This window comes from Balaenoptera borealis, assembly GCF_965194805.1.
Source record: "Balaenoptera borealis genome assembly, chromosome: X".
Lineage (NCBI taxonomy): Eukaryota > Metazoa > Chordata > Mammalia > Artiodactyla > Balaenopteridae > Balaenoptera > Balaenoptera borealis.
This window is the reverse complement of record NC_138881.1, coordinates 43,804,687-43,822,895: the sequence shown is the minus strand read 5'-3', so window position 1 is coordinate 43,822,895 and position 18,209 is coordinate 43,804,687. Positions and strand designations below refer to the sequence as shown.

At 41.5% G+C, this 18,209-nt stretch overlaps 1 protein-coding gene across 3 annotated transcripts in view; it reads right to left on the bottom strand.

Annotated features, from left to right (window-relative positions):
* Nucleotides 1–2,502: 2,502 nt before the first annotated feature.
* The window catches only part of CLCN5 (chloride voltage-gated channel 5), a 153,302-nt gene continuing 137,595 nt past the window's right edge, over nt 2,503–18,209 (bottom strand). For all 3 annotated transcript variants that reach the window (XM_082376011.1, XM_082376010.1, XM_082376012.1), the window contains 6 exons: nt 15,437–15,517; nt 14,664–15,206; nt 12,694–12,880; nt 11,297–11,695; nt 10,625–10,841; nt 2,503–9,280 (listed from right to left, as the gene is read on the bottom strand). In XM_082376011.1, coding sequence (XP_082232137.1) covers nt 9,190–9,280; nt 10,625–10,841; nt 11,297–11,695; nt 12,694–12,880; nt 14,664–15,206; nt 15,437–15,517 — 1,518 coding nt within the window. In that variant the 3' untranslated portion in view covers nt 2,503–9,189. The remainder of the gene's footprint in view (nt 9,281–10,624; nt 10,842–11,296; nt 11,696–12,693; nt 12,881–14,663; nt 15,207–15,436; nt 15,518–18,209) is intronic.

The following is an 18,209-nucleotide window of genomic DNA, read 5'->3' as shown; positions in this document are numbered from 1 at the left end:
ATTGCTTGGGCTTCCCTAGTGGCGCAGTGGTTAAGAATCCGCCTGCCAACGCAGGGGACACGGGTTCAAGACCTGGTCCGGGAAGATCCCACATGCCGCGGAGCAACTAAGCCCGTGCACCACAGCTACTGAGCCTGTGCTCTAGAGCCCGCGAGCCACAACTACTGAGCCCATGTGCCACAACTACTGAAGCCCATGCGCCTAGAGCCCGTGCTCCACAAGAGAAGCCACCACAATGAGAAGCCCGCGCACAGCAACGAAGAGTAGCCCCTCCGCTCGCCGCAACTAGAGAAAGCCCGTGCACATCAGTGAAGACCTAACGCAACCAAAAATAAATAAATAAAATAAATTTATAAAAAAAAAAAAAGATGAGATTGCTTATTACGAAGGAGGGAAGAGAGGCCAGGAGAGGGGCTTTGGGAGCTCAAGGGAAGGGCAGAACCTTTGATCCTAGGAAAGGAGCTTAGGAGCCCTGGAGCTAGAGTCCAAAGGACAGGAGCTGGAGATCACTCAGGAAGAGGGGGCGACCACACTTCTTGGATTGCCAGTGTTATCGACTGGATGTGTGTGTCGCCCCCAAATTCATACGTTGAAATCCTAACTCTCAGTGTATTTGGAGGTAGGGCCTTTGGGAGGTGATGAAGTCAGGAAGGGGGAGCCTGAACATGAACAGGGTTAGTGCCCTGATAAAAAGGACCCCAGAGAGCGCTCTAGCTCTCTTTCTGCCATGTGAGGATACAACACTTCTGTAGTCTGCAACCTGGGAGAGGGGCTCTCACCAGAACCCCACCATGCTGGCACCCTGATCTCAGACTTGCAGCCTCCAGAACTGTGAGAAATCAATTTCTTTTGTTTATAAGCCACTCCGTCTATGGTCACTTGTTATAGCAGCCTGAGTTGACTAACACACCTGGGATAGTCCCAGTTTGTCCCTGGGTAATTATTAACACCACCATCCCACTGTCAGAAGTGTCTTAGTCACACAATACATTATATGGCGATCCTAATGAAGGAAGAACTGGAGTCCTTTCCCCATTGTTTTTATCTGAGGCACTGCTTCTAAAAAGAAACTACAACTTTCAGACACCAGGACGATAGGCTCCTTAAAGGCAGGGACTGCCATGTGATTGACTTGTTTTAACAATAAGAAAAACAGTTTATTATATACTTTAAAAAGAGAATATCTGATCAACTACGAAATACCTTGTGATTGAATTTTGTATTCCCAGCATCTAGCTTTATGTATGAATTAACACTTTTTGCCCTGCCTACCCTCAGACACAGTTTTTTTCTGACCAAACCAGAGCTATACCAGTATTTTAATGATTGCACTGACATCTGGTGGTCATTTCCAGGTTCTTCTCTGGGCAGCTCCTGTACTAGATGATGGATTAATCTGTACCTCATACTCCATCAAAGCCATTTTTATCTGAGCCCTACAGCAACTAGACATGATACTCTAATTCATCGCAAGTTGCTGAGAGCTGGTAACAGCTAGATGCAGTGTTTTTTTTCTTAGAAGGTATTTAAATTAGAGGCAGGGATGACGATAAGTGTGGAAGGGGTCCAGTAAAATGATAAAAAACATCAAAAACTGAAGTTTCCTTGTGGAATTTCAGGCTTACGAGGGAGTTATTTATACATAGAGGTGTCCTTCCTGAAATGATACCAAGTAGGCCAAAGTCATTAAAGTTCTTGGTAGCAACAAGGTATCAAGTCAACACCAGTGCAGATGTAATCAAATGTCAACGGGAGAAACTCTTAAATGAAAACTTGGACACACAGTAAACTGCCTTCCTGGTGGTCTGGCTAACAGAGAGAGGGAGGGAGAGGGGAGGAGGAATCAGATGCAGGAAAAATAGAGCGAGAAAGTAGGAAAACCATACTTCAAAGTATAGCTTTCCTTTGTTTTCTGGGTTCCAGAGAGATGTGAAAAGGAAATGTTTGCATATTCAACCACTTCCCCGAAAAGCCCCACTCCTCAGTCACTTCAAAGGGTTTCCCACAGAAAACATTTTAACCCCAACCCACCATAACGAGGATACTACTGGCCCTACTATTCATTGGAGGAACATTTCCATCACCCATCCTACTCCTTGTAATAACTGACTATAGGCAAGAGGCCTGTCAAAGCCCATAATCTTACATCATTAAAAGCTTAAAAAGAGAGAGAAAAAACACAGCTCCAGCTAATCCTCATTTCATCAGGAAAGGATCACCAATGTATGAGACAGGAACATTTAAGTAGCCATAATGAATGAGGTATCTGGAATCTCTCAGAAAATACAAGGTGCTCCTCATTTGTCTCCTTATGGTAAAAAGTATTACTCGATCTGTAAAACTAATTAAGTCTTTAATAAATCATTTTAAGAAGTGAGCCTACTAGCAGGAGTTTGCAGGTGCCTTTTACACTACCCTCCCCCAACCTCCACACCGAGCTTTTATGATCAGAAATCAATAGCTACAAAATTGAGGGTCTTCAGAAACACACCAGACACCAAATTGGATAAGGCTGTGCTTTATTACATGCATAATTACAAATCTGTGCTAAGTGAAAAATGTATAAAGCAATGGTGACCTGGGTTTAAGCCACACAGAGAAAGGGCTGGACAATCCCATTAACCTTTCTGCCAAAGTCCATTCCATTGCCTTTAACGTGATTGTTTCCTTTTCTTACAATTTGCATAGCACTTACTTGTCAAAGTACTTTCCTTTCATTGTCTCAGTTTATCCTCACAACAACCCTGTGAGGTAGGTAGGGCAATTAACACTATCCCCATTTTGCAGATGGGAACACTGAGGCACAGAGCGGTTAAGATCTCGAGGCTAGTTAGTAGAAGCATAGGGAATAGAAACCAGGTCTTCTAACTCCCCAGCCCACATCTTCCTTTTTAGACTATGTTGCTATGCTTGACCAGGGAGCAGAATGAACTGTGCAGTGAGCCACAGCTTTGGTACAGGCTGTGCCTATGAACAGGGACCAACGTCTCTAAAAGTTAGAATAAAGCTAAGAAAGCGTGACTAAAGGGTTGGCAACACTCAGATAAATAATTGCTCTGAACAGCTCAGCACCAAGTTTCCTGTGGAAACTCTATTAGCTTTAGTTGACTCTAGTTTCTGGAAGCCTAGCTACTGCTAATGTCTATACCTTAGCTTCAGTTGAACTTTTACCAACTCTCAGGAACTAAAATGTCGAGTCAGACAGGTTTTCTTTGGCTACTGCAGTTGGAGCCGGCCCTACAAATGAGCTTATTACAGAGACATTCATATAGTGGCCCACGGGCTGGAACCGGCCCCTCTGATCCTCCTGGCCTCACTGGCTCACCCGACAGGTGGTATTTTTCCCACAGCCAGAAATGAATGGACAGAGGTAAGAGCAGGAGGCTGGCCTTGGTCAAATGAAGAAGAGTCACCATCATTACATCAATGGCATCCTTAGGTGACATGACCAGGGTGCTGTCCGTCAAGCCCAACTCCTCTCTGGCCTGTACCTGGTTAGCAGCATAGCTTCAAAAGACAGTTTAAAAGAACAAAATATTAAACACATCATTTTTTACCTAGAATGAAATTCTTAGTCATTACATAGTCCCAAGGGAACAAATATATAATACAAAGTAAATATTTATTAAAATCTGAGTGCTAAAAAGGCAGGACAATGGGAAAGAGAGAGAAGGGATAAAGTGAAATGGAGGAGGGAAAAGGAGCACTCTTGAAGGACCATATATTTGAGGTACACTCAATAAGCTAATGAGGCTAAACATTCCTACCCTGACAAAACCATCTCAGGCCATTCCCTCACCTCCATTCTGCCAGGTGGCATTTCACTCATCAAACCCTAGACCGCCTCTCACTTTCAACAGATTTGGACTAGTAGATGATAACAAGGTTTAGCAATGAATACTTCACATGTCTGCATTGAGATGCTAAAGCCCTGGACACTGCCAACAGATCCCATTGGCTTTAGCCCCTACAGTGGAGCAAAGCCCCACTGGCCCCATCAACTCAGAAGTATCTTCCATTCTCTACTCTCAGAATGATCCTCTCCCTCCCCAAGGTCCACATTCAAAACAATACACTTAGAGTAACTGAGAAAATTTTGAATTCAGGGTATTGGGGCGAGGAGAGAGAGACAGACAGAGAGACAGGGGTGGGGAGGAAAGAGGAGGAGAGGCAGAGATCATTTATTTAAACCCTCATATTTTTATACCATCACACGCTTTTTTCCCCTTAAAAGGCCAAACTTTAGGCAAGGCATTCATTCAACGAGTGTGCACCCAGAGGCTGAAGGCCCTTTGGCAGGAACTTAGAGGTAGGAATTTATGACTGTGGGATTGGGCTGGATGACCTGATAGGTCCCATCCAAGAAACGCAAACACTGCACATCATAGACCTTCTTTCTTTCTTGGGTGATTTGGCAAAATCAGACTACAAGGTGGAAAAACCGATTTTGCTCCCTATGTCACTTCAAAACTTTGCCGAGATGCAGATGTTTAGAAATGAGACTGTGACCAGCAAACATTTAGGGAGTATAACTTGAAGTTGCTAACACCTACTAGTCCAGGAACTCCTCCCCTTGGGGCAAGCAACCAAAATCGAGGCAGAGCACAGCTCAGTGGTTACCACAGGTCCACCAGACCAATTTCACTTCAAATTTACACAGCTCCCTGAGCTCTGAGAAAGCCTCACCTTTTTCTTTGTAATCTACAATAAGTACATACCAGGGAGGCTAACAATATAGATTTTTAAAATATTTTGCTATCAGAATTCAAGATAAGCTACCTAAAGCTTATCACTTAGGCAATGGCAGTAGACGCTGCCCTCCTCCGCGAGATGTCTGGTCTTGGGTCAGCCCTCTCCACAAAAGTAGACTGCCTCCACCAAATGCTGCTTTGAGCCTCTTGGTTGCTTGGAAAGCCTGGTCTTTGGGAGACTACTAATTTTTTCTCTCCTTGAGGCACATGATCAAGCAGTTTATAAATGTCGGGGTGTCTGGCTTGGGGCATGGAATGGCCTTCTTCCCACCATCTTACAAGAACTTGTATACTTGCTTACTAGGGTTTTTCCACTGCCATAACTTTCCATTTTCTCTCCAAAGGGAATCCAGGTTATCCCAGAGGTGGTTAAAAATAAAATCAAGGTCGTAGGATATTGAAGTTCAGACCACATACTTAGACATCTTTTTTTTTAAGGACTCAATATTTCACCTCCCCTTCACTTTCTGAACTCCTAATTTTTCTCAGAGTTTTTAAGAGCTCAATACTCTATGCACCACCATGAAAGATGCTCTCCTGCTTTCTCTGAACAGATGAGTGGCCTGCGTTTGGCTCTGATCCAGTGAAAGTAAACTGATTCCTGACAATACACTGTGGTCAGTCATCAGTAAGTACTCTGGCAATATAAAACACACTGGTCATGTCAAATTTTCAAGTGTCTTCACTATCATTTATTAAAAACTCAACTTCAAAAACTGTACTCCTTGTGATTTATTAAAAAACAAAACCAAAAGATACTGTGGGGTAACAAGTACACCTTCCTACTCATCACCTAACTAAACAAATCAAGGTCAGGATCCAACTGGGACAGGTGATCCAAATACTTAAAACATACAGCAGTGATTACTTTCCCTGATGGACTCTCTTGCACACTGTTTTAAAAAACATATTTGCTCCCCCGACACCTGAATGGGTTCATAAATTCATAGTTAAGAATTACTTCACAGCCTTAGACCACACAAAGTCCCCATTACTTTATCATTCTCGTGTTCATGCACAATTGAAGACTTGCTAGAGACATTTATGCTTCTTCTCTGCTCTTCCTGTAAACGGTTCAGATTCAGCCTCTGGTGCCAAAACAACGGAACTGCTTTGCAGTTCCATCAGCAAATTAATCGACTGCTCTGCCAGCTGGCAAATACAAAGTACCATCAATGTCAGATTATCCGCCAGAGGATATCTGCTCTGTGGATTATACCACCTCTACTCCACAGCTGGGCTGAGCCTGAAGGACACCAGAGCCAGAAAAGAGGGGGAGTGTCTGAACGTACATCCAAATAGAAGTGATCTTAAAAGTGGCCATTATTTTGCTTGTTCAGTCCCCTGCTTCTGCCAATGGCATAACTAATCATGCCTTAACTATTTCGGCTTCTTTAATTCTTTACGTCACAGATCTGAAGATACAAAATATAGCAGTTAGACTTTTACAAATCCATAGACTCTCATTCCTTTCGTGGCCTGGATGTCTACCAGATATTTTGCCTTGGAAAGCCCTAACTCTCTCGAAGCACTTATTGGCATTCTTTTGTAAATCCTTTCCGTGTGTCGGGAAACTTTCTTTCTTAATACCAGAATCGACTGGTCTCGGCTCATACTAATTTTTAAATCACAGATTATCCAGTCTTTTGCCATTGAGGTACGTGGCCATTTGAGACTACTGACAGACCCCCCCCCCATATCAGCTTTGTTGGTTTAAGTATGTCCAACTGCTGAATTGGCAATGGCAGAAAGAACATTTTCCTTTGCCTCAAGACAAGAAACTCTGAGTGTTAAGGTGCTGAGCTAGCAGTCTAGCAGAGAGCTCTACCACAATTAGCCAAACTTGGAGCCAAACCATAGGACTGGACATATAATGGATACCATACACTACAGCTACTTCTAGCATATGAGTTACAAGGATTCCTGAGAAGCTGAGGTTAACGAATGAGATTTATCAGGAGTGAGGTATCAAAGGGATATTATTCTCTGGAGGGCCAATCGGTGCTTAGTATCTAGAAAGTATACCTTGGCACAGTGTTATCTGATTTCTTGAATTTATTCTCTGAAGTAGCACCTGAACACTGGCTCATCTGTCTCAAATCAAAAACAGAGCCTAGAAGAAACACAAAGGCAAACTTAGACACCCTCCATATCACTGCTGTACTATGAAATGCGACCAAACCTTTCACCATCATCAAATACCAGAAATACTAACATTTCCTGTTTTGAAAACTTTAGTTGGACGGCTGATAAGAAAAGACAGGTAGTGAACCAGAAGTACACACATAAGAACTTTGATTTGTGCACAACAGACGTGGTGGTCAGGCAAATAGCCTCATCTCGTGTGAGGGAATCAGTGGTACAGGAGGGACAAAAGACGTGAAGTTACTGAGTCGTGACTATAATATAATATAACCTAGGGAGGTTTTTGTCTTTTTCATTAAAATGCTAGAGTGATATACTTAAAAGGAGAAACTCTGGTGACTGCCTTGATATTTTAAAGATAAAAATCAAAATAAGCCTTGGCTCCCCAGTTCTAGGCAATAAAAGAATTTCAGATTTTGGAAAGATAAGAAACTAGGGGTAAAAAATCCTAGAATCAGAGATCGGCAACTTTTAAAATGAGGTACGCTGAGGTGCTTGGAGTGGGAGGAGAGGCTATGCCGAGTGACTGCTGATTCTAGGCTAGAAGGATGGTGGGAAGCGCTGGGAACAGACTTGTAAAATGGGAAAGGCTCAACTCCCACCCTTAGCATTTGAGTCTCACTACTGTGGGCGTCAGCGTGGAAATGGAGCTACTGGGCTATAGAGCAAAGCAAATGGTTGTGCGTCACCTCTGGTCCATGGGCTGTAAGACTGTAGAGGCTGGGTTTACAATTTAACTAGCCCTGGGAGTTATTTTTTTGTAACAGGAATGATTAACCGGGCACACTACTCAATCCCAAAGAGAGGACTCAGGACTGAGGCGTGGGAAAGGGAGAATGGAGGAGGAACAACAGCACGTGGGTAAAACTGTAGAAAACGAAACAGTAGTTGGAATGATGACGGTGGCTCTGTAACTCCACCAGGTGTCCTTAGAGTGTGATGTTTTCTACTGCAGTAAAGGTGGTAGGAAATTGAGACAGGCACCTTTTCAATTGTATACAAGCACCTTTGGTGTCACCAGGCCTTGTCCATACCCCTGGGTCTCAGGATGGTTCTGCATTTTATTTAGAATTCTAAGGAGCCTCAAGGGAGTCACAGCTGCCTATCCTGTTCCAATGCCTTGACTATACCTGAAAGTACCTCAAGCCTAAATTCACGATCACGGGGACAACACTGGCCTGTTATATACATGTACTTAACACTGGGAGGAGGCATGAGTGCCCAGTCATTTTACTACTGGTGGTTGTCATGAAGGAATGCATGAGAACGCAGATACAGCTCGGGATCTTCCCTGGTTTACCAGTATGCAGTCTAGACTTGGTTCCCTTTACTATTCTTACATATTCCAGAAGCCAAAAGCACCATCACTCATGGAGGTGGCATCTGGGTAAGAGTTGGGACCTCACAAAAATGTGAAAGTCCTGGTCATTGACTTTGCTTAGAACTTTACTAATCATTTGTTTCAAGGAAGATGGAGAAATCATTCCTTGCTACTAACAAATTCATGGCAAGGTCCTTGTCTACTAGCTAACAAAGGCCATCTGGAAAATTACCCTTTTTGCAGACAAGGAGAAAATTCTATAACTTATCTTTTGTGCACTTCAAAAGAGTACCAGGAACAAGCAAGCTATAAAAGTCAACCTCTCTACATCCATTTAGAGGAGATTAACCAAAGCAGCATTGTCTTATAATCAGATATTAAAATTAACATACACATACACACACATAAACTAATAATGCTAAATACTGTAACAAGAACAAGATAACATTTGAACTGAATTCACAGTCTGGAAAATACCATTACTATTTTCCTTCTGGCTTTCCTTTCTGTGGTTGGAAAAGCAAAGTCCCTGGTTTACACTTCATCTTCCACCAATGACAGAGTCCAAAAAAGTGACTTTTTCATGAGCTTCCTGCAGGCTATAGGTCAGGACGGTTGGAATTTTTCTTGCATAGTTTTCAGTGATTGCATATTGGCTAACACTTATGTTTTAAATTAACAAAATCTTTAAAAAAAAGAAAAAAAAAGAATTAAACCATAGCAATCTTCTTTACTCTTTCATGAAATCTTCCTAATGCAATATCACAGAAGCCTAACAGAATTTTCTCCTAAAGAGAAGATTAATTTCCAGAGATTATGTAGTGCAACTGGTTAACTTGTAGGAAAGAGACAACACACTAATATAACTTCACCATCCAAATGTGGGAAATGTTTTTTGGGTACCCAGTTAATAAAATATATCCATGGTCTGCAATGTCCTTCCTGTTTTATATCCAGTACAGCCCTGTGATTCTAGTTGAAGAGAATGGAATCAGGATCTTGGTTCGCCATCTGTGCTATATGCTTTAGCACATCCTTTTTGGTAATGATTCCAAGCAATCGCCTAAAAGACAAAACAAGACAAAAATTAATCTGTAGTTAAAATAACATTCTCAAAGGTGACACTTTTTGTGGTCCTTTTCATCTTTGTCTTTGAATACTATCTGCACTTACAGAATGATGACAGGACTAGATTACATGTACCAGGCAAATGGGACAATGCATGGGTCGCTAAGCATGCTCTAAGCACTTCTTCCTCTAGGTCTTAAATCCTGCTATTTCCTGTGGTTTAAATATTCTTCTCTATATATACAAATCTTACCTTTTGCAACCCAGTTCAAATGTCCCTCTTCCAGAACACCTTCCCCGATCCTACGAGCCAGTAATAACTGTGCCCTCCTCCTGGGAACAGCATGTTCTGTGCACACCTCTTCCATAGCATTGGTCCAGTTTGCTGTGTTCTCAGCTTCCCTATAACACTGTATGCTTCTTGAGGGCAGAGAAGGGTTTCATTGCTTTTTGCCTCTCCCCGGAATCTAGTGGAATGCCTTCTTACATGAAGTACAGATTCAGTAAAGGTTGAATGGATCAGTTAGGAAAAGTCCCCTTACTGATCTCAATCCTGCGAGACATCTGCTACGCTACGCAGACATTTTAGAGGGCGAAATTCTTATATAATCACTAGACTAACATACCAGGGTCAAAAACAACAACAACAACAACAAAAAGCACCCACCCTTCTCCTCAACCTCCTTTCTTTTCCAATAAAAATAGCATGGCTTCCTTTACTGGATAAGAAATATCCCAGAAAGAAAGAGCCTTAGCCTTGGGAGTCAGAAGACTTGTGTTTAGGGAGTTCCCTGGTGGCCTAGTGGTTAGGATTCTGGGCTGCCGTTGCAGTGGCCTGGGTTCAATCCCTGGTCCGGGAACTGAGATCCCGCAAGCTGCGTGGTGAGACCAAAAAAGAAAAAATAAAGCCTACCACTACTAGACAGTAACTGGGGGTCCTTGTGCAAATCTTTAAACCTTACTGGAACTTGGTTTTCTCATCCTCAAATAATAACAACAAAGGTATCGTAAGGACCAAATACTATACATATACTACCTAATACCATTATAATTTCAGTGCTGCCTGTTCATGAGAACATAGCTGTTTCCTTTGTGGGGGAGGAACTGAGTTATTTATAATGTGCAACCAGCAGTTCACATCTCTCAAACCCACTATCTTCCCCAAACTCCTCTTCTATTAATTATGACAAAAAAAAGAAACACATCCATCTTCATCTCGGAGGTTCAAAAAGGTCTATAAATGCTACAAACGTTCATGTGAGTTGGGTTCTTCTTTCTTTATCTCTCTACATTCTCTTTTCCTCCCAAATCCAATTTGCCTTCACCAAAGAGCTCTCACCCATTGTGTGTAACCAGGCACTGCCGCAGTCCCAGCTTGCGGAAGATATCTACCACGATCTCCATGGGTGTAAGGTCAGTCACAGTGAAGGGGCTGAGATCCAGGATGTTCCGAAGCTTGAGGGTAGGTGGGGTGTATGGTGGCATTGGAGGAGAATGCTCGGTGAAATAAATGACAGAAGTGCTCACAACTCCATCCTGTTTTTTTCGAGCATTTTCTATTTGAAAAGTAGAAAAAAAAAGGTTGAAAAAGGAAGGACTACTTCTAAACTTGGCCCCTAACCAGTCCCCTCTCCGCTCTGTCCTTCCCCTTTTCACACATGCATGCATGCTTAGTGATTGACTGACTGATTGTACAGTTGATTTACAACGTTGTATTAGTTTCAGGTGTACAGCAAAGTGATTCAGTTTTATACATATGTATATATACATATAATTATATATATATCAATATATATAAACATTCTTTTTCAGATTATTTTCCATTACAGGTTATTACAAGATACTGAATATAGTTCCCTGTGCCATACAGTAGGTCCTTGTTGCTTATCTATTTTATATACAGTAGTGTGTACCTGTTAATCCCAAACTCCTAATTTATCCCTCCCTTCCCCTCATGCATATTTCTTTATTTCCATAGTGGATTCCCTTATCCCATTTCTGAAATCCTTACCAATTGAAATAATGAGGTCTCTTCGGAGGACAAAACCCACAAGTCTTTGGGACTCCCGGGACACCACAACTGGGAAGCCACTGTAAGTGGTTTCAGTGATTATGGTCTCTACGTCTTCCACGGTCATACTGTCCTGAGTAAGGACAGTCAACAAAGGATCATTTCTCCGGGGTTTCATCACATCCATTGCCAGGGTCTTGTGAGCAAACTCTTCTTTGGCTTCAAGAAAGGGGTATCCGTTGAGACGGATGTGGGCATCATAGATGCCCTCCCGCCCAAGAGCATCTGCCACCCACTTGCTTGTCATGGCTGCGGCCATCAGAGGCACAATATATTCCAAGCCACCAGTTAGTTCAAACATTATGACAACAAGAGAAACGGTCATCCGAGTCACCCCGCCTGCAAAAAACAGACACAGGCTACTTACTGAAGGGAGCAAAAGTATAGGATTCATTACAGTTATGGGCCTGTCACAGGCCCCATCCAGAAAAAGCTACTTACCAGAAACATCACTAAAAGGAGGCCTCACCTACAGACCCCTGCAACTGCATTCAAGCAAGTTTACAATGAACATGAGTCAGACTTCTCAAAATAATCTCTACAAAAGTACAAGATACCTCCTTCATTCTTCTTCTTTTTTTCATTTGTCTGTTGCTCCCCACCCCCCAATTATACAAGTAATTGCATAAGATCTCTATGATTTGTGTAACACTACAGATACGAGAGGTTCTCTGGGATGTGCAGGCCCACTGTGGAAAGATCAGAAAATACATATATTTTTAAAGTATATAAAAGAAAGCCATTATCCATAAGCTCACTGCCTAGAAATATGCTGAGTAAAAATTTCAAATGACTTTTTTCATAAACGTATGTTTTTATATAGATGAACTCGTATTATACGTTTAAATTCCCCACCATGCTTTTTCTCCTAACTTTATATTAGGAATACTTTGTATATTAGTACAAATGTATTTAACATTGTATTTAAAGATATTAAACCTATTAGCATCACATTCAGTGGCTGCGTGGTATGGCATTATATGGATGTACTATACCATAATTTATTTAACCAGTCCCTTATTGTGCTTTTAGGTTGAGTCCAGTTATTTGCTATTACACATAATACCATGATGCACATTCTTGTGCAGATCATCTTTGTCCAAATTTCTGATTAGTTCCTCAATATGACAGAATTTGAGAGAAGAATTACTCTCAAACGGGAGGAATGGAGATATACGGTAAAGAATGTTTTCTTAAAGCACTTGAAAATGGCAAGCCCAACAAGAAACGGACAGTCATCTTTAAAAAAATCTACAGTCAATTGTGCTTAATATCACTCGTCTTTATAATGCCACCTGGGTAGCAATCTCTTTGAAATCAATGCAAACAGTACTCACCCAAGCAGGCTGCAGCCCCAACCATCGCATAAAGGCCAGGGGTGATACAATCCGCTCCTTGACTGCACCAGCTATTGAAGATGGCCCAGTCATGGTGGTAATAAGCCAGCTGTTCCATCCCTACTCCCAAGAGCCGACCCGCTATAGCACCAACAGCCATGCTAGGGATAAAGAGGCCAGAAGGGATCTGCAAAGAGAAAGCAAAAGATGGTCAGTGAGAAGTGACGTGATCGTCCGGCACATGATAAGGGCTAGAGGACTGACCCTCTGCGAAGCGAACAGGCCAATGACAATTTAACTATGCACTATGCTAGCAAGTGGCTGCAAAGATTTGTGTAATACTACAGGGACTAGAGGTTCTCTGGGACGTGCAGGCAAGGACGACTGCAAAGACGCTTACCCTGATTCGGGGTCCATCAGGCAAGAGCCTGAACTCTCCAGACCAACACAGAACTGGAGGCAGAAATTAAGCCTTTCCCAAAGAAAAAGGAAAATAGATGGAGTTTCTCATATATGCAGACATTTTCCCCAATTTTGAATTCTAGTCAACAACAATTACCCTTTATTGACTATCTACAATGTTCTATGCTGGATGCTCTATGGACCAGATTTCGTGGGTTCTTTACAACCACCCCAGGAGGCAGGTGTTATAATTCCCAACTCGCAAAGGACCTAAGGTGCAGAGAGGTTAAGGAACTCACCCAAGGCCAAGATTTAGTTAACACTGGTGCTGCGGTTTAATTGCAATGCTTGTAACCACTCTCATGTATTGAATCTTGACCCATTGCTCACACAAAAAGGATGGCACGTGAGGTTTCAGTTTATTTTAACAGTATAAAGAAAGAATAAATGATTAAGTTTTCTTAATGAGATAGTGACTATGGTTGCATGACTATCCCAAAAAGGAACCCCCATCTGTCTCCCCACTCTTTTTTTGACTCCTAGGATACAATAGTGCATTCTCAATTTTCTGTGCTAAGAGAGGGAAAATGATGACAGAGATAATCCAAACAGCAGATTATTTTAAAATAGCTTGTATTCAATTCTGGAATATATTTGAATCAGGGTGGGTCTGATGGTCTGCAAATTTACTTTAGATGAAAGAATGAAGCCACGAGGTGAAAAGTAACTCAAGAAGCACTGCAAATCTGTCCAGGGTGTTGAAGAGGATGCATATCAATTCAGAGATTACAGTACTGCCTAAACCGACTTGCTGGCTCTTATTTTCTGGTTTGAATCTCCATTTCCCTAGAGAATAGAGGAAATACCTTGGTAGCTGAGTGCTAAAGAAAAGAAACAAACAAATGAAAACCAAGGAAGAGAAGGAAAATACTTTACAAATTTTCCTTCCTGGTTTCTTCTGACACATGGAAATGATAACGGGTACTGAAAATAAAAGATGCTGGCCTAATATCAGCTTTTGATAATCTAAATATTAATTTAGGATCACCTGTGAAGTTCTTGATAATTGGACACTGATAACAACTGTAAAAAATACATTTAGCTACATATTGGGTTGAGCCATATGAAATTGCTATTTTAGTGGTCAAAATGGTTGGCAACTTCTTTTGGTTCAACCTACTATTTTGCTTTATTCGTAGCTCTAAAGCCACTTTATAAGGACCAAAAAATGTGTTGGTCAAATATTGTTGTGATACAAAATGCACTGGAATAAATACCTCAGCATCCTTTTTGAGAGGCAAAATATGTTTTCCACAGAAAAGGAGAAAATGTTTCTACTTGAAATCTCATCACTGAGGTTTGCATTTGGCCTAAAACTGGGCTTGCACAATTTTAGATAGAGGTACAATCGTCTAAGAAGTTATGAGAACACGTGGGGGTAAAAAGGGCTTTGGGTCTTCGAAGCTGGACATGCCACACGAACTATGAGAATTGTACAATACCTTGGCTTTGCCCTCCAAACTTACAGCCACACAAATATCCACCAAGGACCAAAAGAATCTCCTCACCTTCATGCCAAAGGTGAATATAGTGATGACAATTTTCAGTATGAGTGTCAAGGCTAGCTGCCACATTGCGCTGTAGACTCCCACACCAGCCGGTCTGTCGGGCAGCTCACCCGCCTTGCTTGTGTTGAAACGGTTCTCATAATCACAGAGCTTAGAGGAGTCCAGAAGGCCACAGTCATTGAACAGCTCAGAAATGAGCTCACTTGTGCTCATACGGGTGTACTCATTGGGGAAAGCCAGGATGGCAGTGATGGCCGTTATGACGAGTACCTCTATGACAGGATACTTGCCCAACTGAGTGGTCTTACGCTTCCGACACCAGGCGATGTTGGTGCGGATAAACAAAGCTCCCCACAGACCACCAAATATGCCCAACAGAATGAAGGGCACGAGCTCAAAGAGATGCCACGGGGTGTGAAACTCCACATAAAATAGAACCAGGCGGCTGTTCCCAAACGGATTGATGGAGCGTAGAGTGAAGGCTGCCACTAAAGCAGCAAAAAACGAACGCCACAGTGTTTTGAGGGGAAAGTAGTAGCTGACCTGTAAGAGAGAAAATAAGAAAGTAAACTCAGTCAACATGCGTAAACTGGGGTGAAAACTGGTGCTGCAGGAATTAGAGTTGAGGATGAAAATGGCCTGGAGATCTCCGGCCCCGTGGCAAAGCGCTGGAGTTGGGCAGAGCACTTTGGGACTGCAATGTACACAGACAATGGCCAGAATTCCTGGCACAAAATCATGTGCGTGGCTCTACAGACAGATAGAAGTATTACCTCTTCTAGGCTGAATAATACTCCGCCAATAGGTGCCCCAAAGGCTACAGATACACCGGCTGCAGCTGCAGCTGACAAGACCTACGATGCAAAACCCAAAATTAGTGATAGATCAAGGCCACTTTCCTACCTTCAGTCACATTTTAAAAAGGAATGTTAGTGATTACTAAACATAAAAAAACAATTTTATATGCTCCATATCCAGTTTATCAAAAATGAAGTTCAATGTATATTTACTTTGAGAGCAAACACTGTATGCTGAATTTTGAACACATGGTTCACATGCTGGAACATGTAGAGGGCCTTCCTTTGTAATTAATTTAGGCATGTACTTGATTCCAAATTATGCCCCCCCATCCCCAACACTCCCAATTCCGTAACTGATTTTGAGTCTGCAGACCTATTTACCACCTAAATGAAATACTTCCAGTGATGTATTTACATAGCACTTTCTTTATAAAGGAAAGCTTTTAAAGTGAGATTTTAAAGGCTCTAATGATACAAAACTGAAGTAATGATTGGCTCACAGCTAGTCAGAAGTTGAAAATATTCAGACAATAAGTATTTAGAGTTTCCTGTACTATGTGCCCTACTCCATGGCTAGTGACCTATGGAGACAGAAGTAGGGGGGCGACTAGAGGCAAAATTGGGGATAGATTTTGAAAAGAAGAGAAGACCTAAATGTGTTTAGGTGTGGCAAGGAAAAGGGTGAGGAGGGAGAGGAAGAGGAAGAAGCTGTCAGAGAGAAATTAAAAGGGACAAGGAGGTGGGGAAAGAGAGCAAGTGATATTTCGAGAGCACCATCTTTGTATATCATAGGCATTGGCGTGTGTATGTAAAAGGTGCATGACAAACACACCAGAATTAATAGAAGGATAAAGTCCTTTCATCGGATTCTGGTTGCTGTGGAGTGGTATATAATTTGTGGTAGTGAGGAACTATTTTTAAAAGGAGGTTGAATAAAATTAAGAGTTTTTGAAGAAAAAATGGTTCTCGGCAAAAATAAATAGGCAGGTTTCTCTGGGAGTGCAGGATGGCCAAAGAAAATGAAGGGGGTTGGGGGGAAGAGTGATCTCTGGTGTTAGCTGGGGAGGACTTTGAAATTCAAGGCTAGAATGACTTTCATCTGAGAAGGATGAGGACATTCAACATGGAACTTGAGAAAGGGGATTTCAGTGACTTTGTTTAGGATGAATTATGAGGGAGAAGAAAGAATCGAAGTGGCCTGTTTGCTTTAATATTATGTTGTAGAGTAGGGTCTATCTACACCTACCTTCTCAAATCTCTATTTTACTCTCAACCATCTGGCCACTTTGACAAGGCCCTGGGACATAAAAGGGTTACTGCTGATGGTGAGAACAACAGGAAAAAATAACTGCCAAGTCTGAATAAGCAATAGGAAGTGAATGACATATTCAAATATTCATGAGTTTAGTTAGAAATATATATGACACCTGTACAGAGAAACAGCCAAATCAAACTCCTCTCTTATTTTATCAAGAACTATTTGAACAAAAATGCCAATTTTTATGGAATGAAAGTAACCAGCAATCTACAGTTTCAAAGCTACCTCTACCTATGCAAAACCAGCAACAATCAACACTTTACTCTTGACAGTTAAAATGGTTTTTTTTCCATGTCTTTAGCTTCTGTTATACATTATTCCTGTCTAACAACCTCACTAATTTAATACTGCCTTTATGTCCCTCTACATTTGACAGATAGCTAAACAACCTACTCAGATTTCCCCCTCTCTCTCCTGCTAGCCTAGCTCTCCTGCCAGGAACTTTCCCCCTTGAACTATCAAAATGTATTCCATATTTGAAATTTCAACATGTTTGAGTTTCCTTCTGAGTCTTACGGTGAATTTTGTTTTGTTTTGTTTTGAGAACAAATCATTAGGTTCCGATTTTGTGAAAAATCCTTTCTAATGAAATGACCCTGGTCTCGACCCATTCCATATGTGATTTCTTTGTAATTCAAGGAAAATAGAGCAAGAACCATTTTCTGAAATCCTTAATTATAGCAGGACAAAAGTAACCAATGACTTGGAACTTTTAGAAAAATGTTCTTCCTCCTCAAAATGACATACATTAACAACTGTATAAACACGAGAACAACTATAGAGATGCTGCAGCGGGGTTAATTTAGCGGGGTTAAGCCAGAAGACAGGGAGAGAGATATCCACTACAGAGAGAAACCAATGCAGCGTGCTGTTAGGTAGAAATAAAAGATGGAAAAGCTGGCATCTGAAACACATGCTGAATTTTATATTCTCTCACAGGGATAAACAACTTTCTTTTAAAATAATCTTCCATTAGTTTTGTACTTATTTTGTAATAGAAATAGCACATGCTTGTATAGAATTATACATAATAAAAAGTTGAAGTCCTTACTTCTCCCTCACTTTCCCCCTCACCAGAGGTAGACATTTTTTAACAGTTTGGGGTGAAACCACTTTCCAGCCATTTTCTTTCTAGGTGCATATATACATACTTTTCAAAAACATTAACTGATTTTTACTATACACATTATTCTGAGATTGGCTTCTAAAAGTTTAATGGTATTTTATAGCCATCATTCCATGTGAGTATACATAGCATTATCTCATTCTTTTTAACAGTTGCACAGTATTCTAGAGTATGGACAGAATATTGTTTATTTAATCAGTCCCCCATTGATGGACATTTTGACTGCTTCAGTTTTTCACGATGTTGACAGATGCTTCACTGTCTATCCCTATACACCTTTGTGCACACATGGTAGGATGTCT